At 47.9% G+C, this 7,608-nt stretch overlaps 1 protein-coding gene across 1 annotated transcript; it reads right to left on the reverse strand.

The window, feature by feature from the left end:
• Nucleotides 1-3,862: 3,862 nt before the first annotated feature.
• Nucleotides 3,863-6,231, reverse strand: LOC107112590 (cytochrome c, somatic). The gene is made up of 2 exons (XM_015413755.1): nucleotides 6,045-6,231; nucleotides 3,863-4,011 (listed from the first exon to the last, which is right to left on the reverse strand). Exons 1-2 carry the CDS (start codon nucleotides 6,211-6,213, stop codon nucleotides 3,863-3,865), a joined length of 318 nt encoding a protein of 105 aa, XP_015269241.1. The 5' UTR covers nucleotides 6,214-6,231.
• Between the last annotated feature and the right edge of the window lie 1,377 nt (nucleotides 6,232-7,608).

Consider the following 7,608-nt stretch of genomic DNA (forward strand, 5'->3'; position numbering starts at 1 on the left):
GGGGTGCGTTTGGAGGGGTGTTGGTGGGCAAGGAGGCCGGGGGGGGGGGGTCTGCTTGCGTCACTCCGGCGGGATTCCCCGGGGCTTGTTCCGGATCCCTTTCACCGCGGCGCGGGGCACGTTCTCTGGCTGCGGCTCAGCAGGGAGAGAGGAGAGAAAGAGACGCGGCGGCGGCTGCTGCTCCGCTGGCGCCTGTGGGGATGAGGCGCCGGCGCCGGGCTGCTGGAGCGCTCGCCTCGCCCTCGTCAAGTCCCCGCTCCGCTTCTTGTCCCTGGGCGGCGCCCTCCGCGGACCCAGGAAAAACCCCGTTCCCTGTCTCTGCGCGTAAATCCGTCCTGCAAGTCCCCAGGGTGGTCGGGTGGGCCACCCTCAGGAGAAACGGCTCAGGTGCAGGCGGGGCGCCAGACTCCCTCCGCAAAGCTGAAGCCGCAGACCTGGGAATCGTCGGGTGATTATAACTGTGCGGCGCATTACTTCCAGCAGGCGTTCGGGAAAGCTTGCGGGACGCTTTTCCCGGGAATTCTGGGCTCAGCCTGGTCTAGTGTGATTCAAGTGTCGGACGAGGATCCGGGAGACCCAGGTTCGAATCCTCGCTCTGACATAGAAGCTGGCTGAGTCACCTTGGGCCAGTCATACACTCCCAGCCTAACTTACCTCCTAGGGCTTTTAGATCCAAGCGGGTAGCCGCCTTGGTCTGAAGCAGTAGAAGAAGGACGAGTCCAGGGGCACCTTTAAGACCAACCAAGTTTTATTCAAGGTATAAGCTTTTGTGTGCAAGCGCACTTCTTCAGATACAGTGAAACAGAATGTCCTCAGCCATTACATATAGGAAGAGAGAGGGGTGGGGGTAGTTGCCAGGAAGTATCATTACCCTGTATGATAATTTACTGCTCACCCTCTACCTATATTTATGGACTGGTAATTTCCAATTTTGTTCCTGTTTCTGTCTTGACTCTAATCGGCCCTTCCTGGCAACTAACCCCATGTCTTTCTATATGTAATGGTTAAGGAAATTCTGTTTCACTGCATCTGAGGAAGTGTGCTTGTACACAAAAAGCTTATACCTTGAATAAAATTCTGTTGGTCCTAAAGGTGCCACTGGACTCAAACTTTGTTGTCAGAACTTTGTGATCCAGTTGCACAACATCTTTTTATTTGGTGGGTATTTGGGGGAGGGAGTGCCCAGAAGTCATGGTTGACTTCTGGCAACCCCTCGTGGGGCTTGGATGTTTCAGAGAGGTGGCTTGCTATTCCCCGCCTCTGCGACCCAGCCCTGGTATTCTTTGGAGGTCTCCCTTCCAATTACTTGCCAGGGTTGGCCCTGCTTAGCTTCCGAGATGTGACAAGATCGGCTGGATGGCTGGATGGATGTAGAGCCTGCAAGAGAGTCCAACAGCAGTAAACTTTCTGGTGTAAAGCTTAAGACAGCACTTTATCCGCACATTTAATACTTCAGTGGGGATAAGCCTACCTGAACTTTAGAGCAAAGCTGATGTCACGATGGGCAGGGACCTGGGGAGGCCTCCGAAGAGGAAGGCAACCAAGTATAGTTCCCGCTTGACTCCTCCTGTCATAGCACCCCAACACCATCCAAACATTTTTATTATCTCGTTGACATGGACAATCTGCCCATCCCCTGCAGTGCTCAGAGCAATGCATATGGAGCCCTGAGGTGGTCTCCCAGGAGCAGATTGGCCATTATGGCAACTGGGAAAAATCTCTGGGGGGCTATAGCTTTTAGGTTGCCCCCTGCCAGGGCCATTCCAGCCCTGTGCAAGTTGAGACTCTATTCACCTTGTCCAGAGTGGCCCATGGAAAGACAAGACTCACCTTGGGTCACTGTGTGCGAGACAAGACAGGCAAGATGAGTCTCATCTTGTGCTTGGGGGCCATGGTCGCCATCACCAGCCAATCTTCCCTCCATGGGAGGGTGTGCTACCTTTTTCCCAGTCTGCTCCATTGGTCTCCCAAGCCACACACTGACCAGCCCCAAACCAGCTTAGTTTCATTAAGTTACGTCATCTTGTCTCTAGAATAGATCTTGGGCCGCCTAAGTCAAGCTTTGTGATGTGAAGACACATTTATTTGGCACTGAAGACAGCATCATCCCATTGCGTCAGCTCTCCCACAGAGCAATCGTACACGTCAAAATGCATGCCAAACTCAATCCCAGACCAGCCACAGCCATGACGTGTATAAAAATGCAGGTGGCAGCATGCAGAGAGACCGCCATTCGTACATCTTCCAGAATAACAATGGCCGTTGTCGAATTTCAGTAAAAACTGGGTTTAATTAGATGTGGATCTATTATCCCAAGACGCTTACATGTCAATCCATTGGAAAGTCTGAGTGATATCTGAAGCTTTTTGCAATTAATTATGAATGGGTCAAAAATCCAATTTTCCAAAGTCCCATATAAAGCACAGCAGCAGTTAGATGCAACAGTTGACCAGAACTCTATACATATCTAATGGGCTTTGACCTTGCCTTCATTCAAATTAACTGCATTTGTCAGCTTTCTCTTGTTACTTTGGCACCGTTCTGCAGAGCGCTGAGTGTTTCCTTCTCCCCTTGCTATTGCTGAGCATTTGGTCTGAATAAAACATTACAGCTGGATTGTACAGACTCTCTTTTCACAGCGCCAACAACGCTCTAAGGCAGACCTGCACAACCTGGGTCAGCCTGCCAGATGTTTGACAGCCCTCCTCCCCTTTGGCAGTAGCAAAAAGGCAGTAGAAAATGACTACCTGAACCCCTAACAGGCTGTCATATAGAGCTGGAGGTTGTGACTGCGTTCAGACCTTCGTAGTAAACCCTAGTTTATAAGCCGTGCTTTGATTAAGCTCCAGTTCAGTGTGGTCTGAATGAAGACTGAGCCCGTTCAGTGTGGTCTGAATGAAGACTGAGCCCAACTATCAAGCTTGCTGATGGTGCTAAAATGGGGGGGGGTCTGAAACGTGGATTATACCTGACTTGTTAACAAGTGGTTTGTTCTATGTCTGGTTTTTGTGATATCTGAATGCAGAAATCCACAGCTGGCATGGAAAAAAAATCATAGTCCGTCTTCAAACATGAATTAAAAAACAGGATCTGATCATGGTTTCCAGTTCTGCCTTCCAAGGGAATTCTCACTTGCACAACTCCTAATTTACTATGCTTTGCTGCAAAACAGGAAAAAGGGGAAGGAACTACGGCATGCCAGAGACAGAGGGAAGGGAAGCCAGGACCAATCCTATAGCTTCTTTAAATAATGCCAAGCCACGGTTTGGTGTTAGGTCTAAACTCAAGTAAAGTTAGCCATATACCTTCACTGGTACAAGACAAGAAGGAGGACGACGAGATTGGATTTATACCCTGCCCTTCACTACCTGAAGGAGTCTCGGAGTGGCTTACAATCTCATTTCCCTTCCCCTCCCCTCCCCACCCCACCCCACAACAGACACCCTGGGAGGTAGGTGGGGCTGAGAGAGCTCTTTCAACAACTGCTCCTGAGAGAACAGCTCCAAAAGAGCTTGTAACTGACCCAAGGTCACACCAGCAGCTGCACATGGAGGAGTGGGGAATCAAACCCACTTCTCCCAGATTATGGTCCGTGATCCTAACCACTACACCAAACTCCTGTTTCCTACCAAAATATCTCTATATGAGATGTATTTTTAAAAAGACAATGGTAACTCTTGTTTTATTACCATAGGTAACAAAGTATCTGAAAAGATCAACTTTTATTTTATGTTCTTTAGCTAGTATTGGATTAATCGGTACCTAATGAACAAGTGGTAGCACAATAGTGAAACACTGGTTGTTGCAGAAGACTTATTCAAACTGGAAATTGTGTCGATATCACAGAAGATGCAATAATATTTCATGAAGAGGTCGTTTTTTTCAAGTATGCAATAAGATCTGCTCTGTCATTCTTCTTCTTAATACCAGCAAAAATCATTTTAGTTCCAGGAATGTATTTCTTCGGATTCTCCAAATACTCCATCAATGTATTTTCACTCCAGACAATACCTGGAAATATTTAGAGAGTAATGAAATATCTCTCGTTTTTAAGTGTTTCCAGCTAGATTTCAGCTACACCTAAGGATATCCTTATAAAATCAGAAAGTCTTCAAAATCTATTGATTCATCCATATATATGAAAATAAGCTCAAAGATTATGATCAAAATTCTAAAGGTTAAAAAAAAGGATCCAAAAGAATGTCAAAGAAAATCCAATTTCATTACTGTTTGAACGTATTTAATATTTAATCACAAATTTGGTGCTTCTATTTACTTTAGATTCATAGTTGAATGATCTAGTTAGGATTCATGCGGCGAATGATATAGATCAAGATGGGTAGCCATGTTTGTCTGTAGCAGTAGAAAAGAGCAGGGGTAATTTTCTGCAGGAGCGCACAGGAGCGGAGCTCTGGCAGTAAAGAGCCCAGGGGGTGGGCACATGCAACAAGCCCCACCCCTTGCTCCCAGCAGTCCTTAGTCAGAGCAAGAAGCAGCCAGGTAAGTTGCAGAGCCCCCCCCCCCGCCCCCCTGGTCCAAAACAGTCCAGTGGCACCTTTAAGACCAAGTTTTATTCAGGTACAAGCTCTCCCTCCTCTGCAAGGACAGATCTGCTCGCTCCCCCCCCCCAATAGCTAGCAATGCAAAACAGTCCAGTGGAGCCTGAGCGGTGGGGGTTGCCTTCTGACACACTTCCAGTGAGGTCAGGGGGTGTGGCATATGCAAATAAGTTATGCTAATGAGTTATGCTAATGAGCTCCTGCACTTCTTTTTCTTCAAAATGACCCCTGGAAAAGAGCAAGAGTCCAGTAGCACCTTAAAGACTAACAAAATATGTGGCAGGGTATGAGCTTTTGTGAGTCACTGCTCACTTTTTCAGATACAGCTAGAATGGGAGTCCATCTGTCCTATTTATTGGAAAGTGGAGTGATTTCAGATGCCGAGTGACATTAGCAGGTGAATGACAATAGCAAGTGAATGACAATAGCAGGCGTGATTGGATTTAGATGAGATATGCAGAGGGGTAATAGGTCCCTCTGACTCACAAAAGTTCATACCCTGCCAAATATTTTGTCAGTCTTTAAGGTACTACCAGACTCTTGCGCATGTCCTAGATGTGTAGTTGTGGAAGTTAGTGAAGTCACTGTTTCGTCTTCTACCCTGTGAGGTAGGTGGGGCTGAAAGAACTCTCTTGAGAGCTACCCTTGACAGAATAGCTCTGAAAGAACTTATGACTGACCCAAGGTCACACGACTAGCTGCATGTGGAGGAGTGGGGAATCAAACCTGGTTCTCCCAGATTAGAGTCTGTGCTCCTAACCACTACCCATGCATTTTGGGGTCGGACGACCAACCCCAAAATGCATAGTTTTAAGGGATTCCACACAGGCAATCATAAAGATTTGCTAAAATAATAACCTGGAGTATGCACCAAACAATCCAGAAGGCCCCCAAAGCAAACTTGAAACAGCAGCCAAGGAAGCGCACTCTAGCCTCAGGGATGGCCTGGTACCCTGAGGCTCAGCTAAACAATCTGAGGGGATGTTAGAACAGGAGAAATTGGAAGGGAGGGGTCATTTGGGCAGGGGATACAGCCAGCCCTACCTTTAGCGTTTTCTGGAATGTTCAGGTGGCTGGGAAATGCACTGAGTCAGTCAGATGCTAAAATACAGCTGCTGCAGCTGATTTCCAGCTCTGACGCGGCCAGAGCCTGCGTTATGCATCATGGCCCTTGAGATTGATCCTGTGAGCTTCTCTATAAGCGCGATGCATGAACAGCCCATAAATCTTATAATACGCAAGTTATTAAAGGTAAAATCACGGGTGTACATTTTTGACTGGAACGTTTGCTTACGCTAAGCCTGCTTTGTGGATAGTCTTTAGGTAAACCGGAAGGACTTTTCCAGAGTGCATCTCCCAGGGCAGCCATGACGCCCTCTCCCAATGACCTCCCCCCTTTTATAACTTTGGATCCAATTTATTTATGCATATTGTCATTAAGCGACCGATACGGAGAAGAGGAAAAAGACACTCCTTGGCTTCTACCTTTGTTCTTGTTTGCATCGGAATAAGAAAATCCAGGCGCTTGTCCCGTTTTACGGCCTAGGAGACCCCAAAGATTTGGGCCTGTCTTGTGTTTTCCACCTTTTTCGACTGTATGGCACTGAGAACATTTCTGAACAAACAGCTTTTTACCCTTTTCAACATCACCCATGGTGCCCTGTGAAGAAAGAGACAAAAATTAAACTCTGGAGCGTATAAAGTGGTTCTCTTACTGTAACAGAGTGTTGTGAGTGACAGGATCTGGATGACCAGGCTCAAATCCCCACGGCAGCTTGTTGGGTGACCTTGGCTGAGTCACAAACTAACCTGCCTCACAGGCAATGCTTCCTCTAAGCTGTGGAGTCTTGTGAGCAAAAATTCTACTTTGTGAGCTACTGGCATTAAAGTTGTGAGTGAGTGATCTGGCTACTGCATACATTAGTTTGCTCTGGAGCCATCCTTCCTGAGCTAAGACAAAAATGTGTGAGCCAGAGGCTAAAAAACTGAGCTAGCTCACACTAACTCACTTTAGAGGGAACACTGCTCACAGGGTTGTTGTGAGGATAAAATGGAGACAAGGAGAACAATGTTTGCCACATTGGGTCCCCACTGGTGAGAAAGGTATGGTGTAAATGAAGTTAATCTCTCCTTATATACAATCGAGTAGTGGGGTGGCACTTTCCAGCTCTCCCATTGGCTGTGCAATGTGCTCCATCAGCCATTGACCCATCAGCCACCACTCAAGAGTACTCGCGTGCATTGGCCAGGTGCTGGGTCTGCCCCTCTTCCCTGCCTACTCCCACCTCAGCCACTGTTCCCTGTCAGAATTACTGGCAAATGGCTGTCTCTCCCAACGAAGACACTTCTCCTGCTTGGCTCCTCTTTGGCTGCTGGTAGAATGAAACCCTTTCCAGGCCTTTGTGAGGAACTCATTGGAGCCTGTCCTGACTAGGGTTGCCAGCTCCAGGTTGGGAAATTCCTGGATATTCTGTGTTTAAGGAAGCCAGAGTCTGGGGAGGGGAGAGGCCTCAGCTGAACAGAATGCCATAGAGTCCACCCTCCAAAGCAATTATTTTCTTGGGGTGGGGGGAATCTGTTGTCTTGCGTTCAGTTGTGATACCCGGCAATCTTCAGGCTCCACCTGGAGGTTGGCTACTCTAGGCGTAGCAGTTAGCACCAGAGCAGGGTCTGCCGGGCAGAGATCAGTTCCCCTATGGCATCATACCCTGCTGAGTCCTTCCCCTCCCCAAACGCTGCCCTCCACAGGATCCACCCCCCAACTCTCCAGGTATTTCCCTACTCAGAGCTGGCAGCCCTACTTTCCTCTCAGTGCCTGTTGCTAGGCAACCAAGCTTGGTTCTATCAGTAAAAGGCCCTTTCCATGCCTATTTCGGCCTTTGGGAGAAAACTTATTGGGGCCAGTCCTGACTAGGGTTTTCAGCTCCAGGTAGGGAAATTCCTGGAGATTTTATGGTAGAGTATGATACCTGGTGATCTTCAGGCTCCACCTGGAGGTTGGCTACCCTAGCATTTCAGAGCATGGTCTGCTAGACCCAGGTTCTTGCTG

Source organism: Gekko japonicus, unplaced genomic scaffold (assembly GCF_001447785.1).
Source record: "Gekko japonicus isolate JY-2015 unplaced genomic scaffold, Gekko_japonicus_V1.1 scaffold743, whole genome shotgun sequence".
In the NCBI taxonomy this organism is placed as follows: Eukaryota; Metazoa; Chordata; class Lepidosauria; order Squamata; family Gekkonidae; genus Gekko; species Gekko japonicus.

Bases quoted from the DNA above. Each gene is read 5' to 3' on its own strand.
- LOC107112590 (XM_015413755.1), bottom strand. From the start codon at position 6,213: ATGGGTGATGTTGAAAAGGGTAAAAAGCTGTTTGTTCAGAAATGTTCT. The intron at 4,012-6,044 runs GTAGAAGCCAAG...AAATATTTCCAG, and splicing joins CGATGCAAACAAGAACAAAG to GTATTGTCTGGAGTGAAAAT.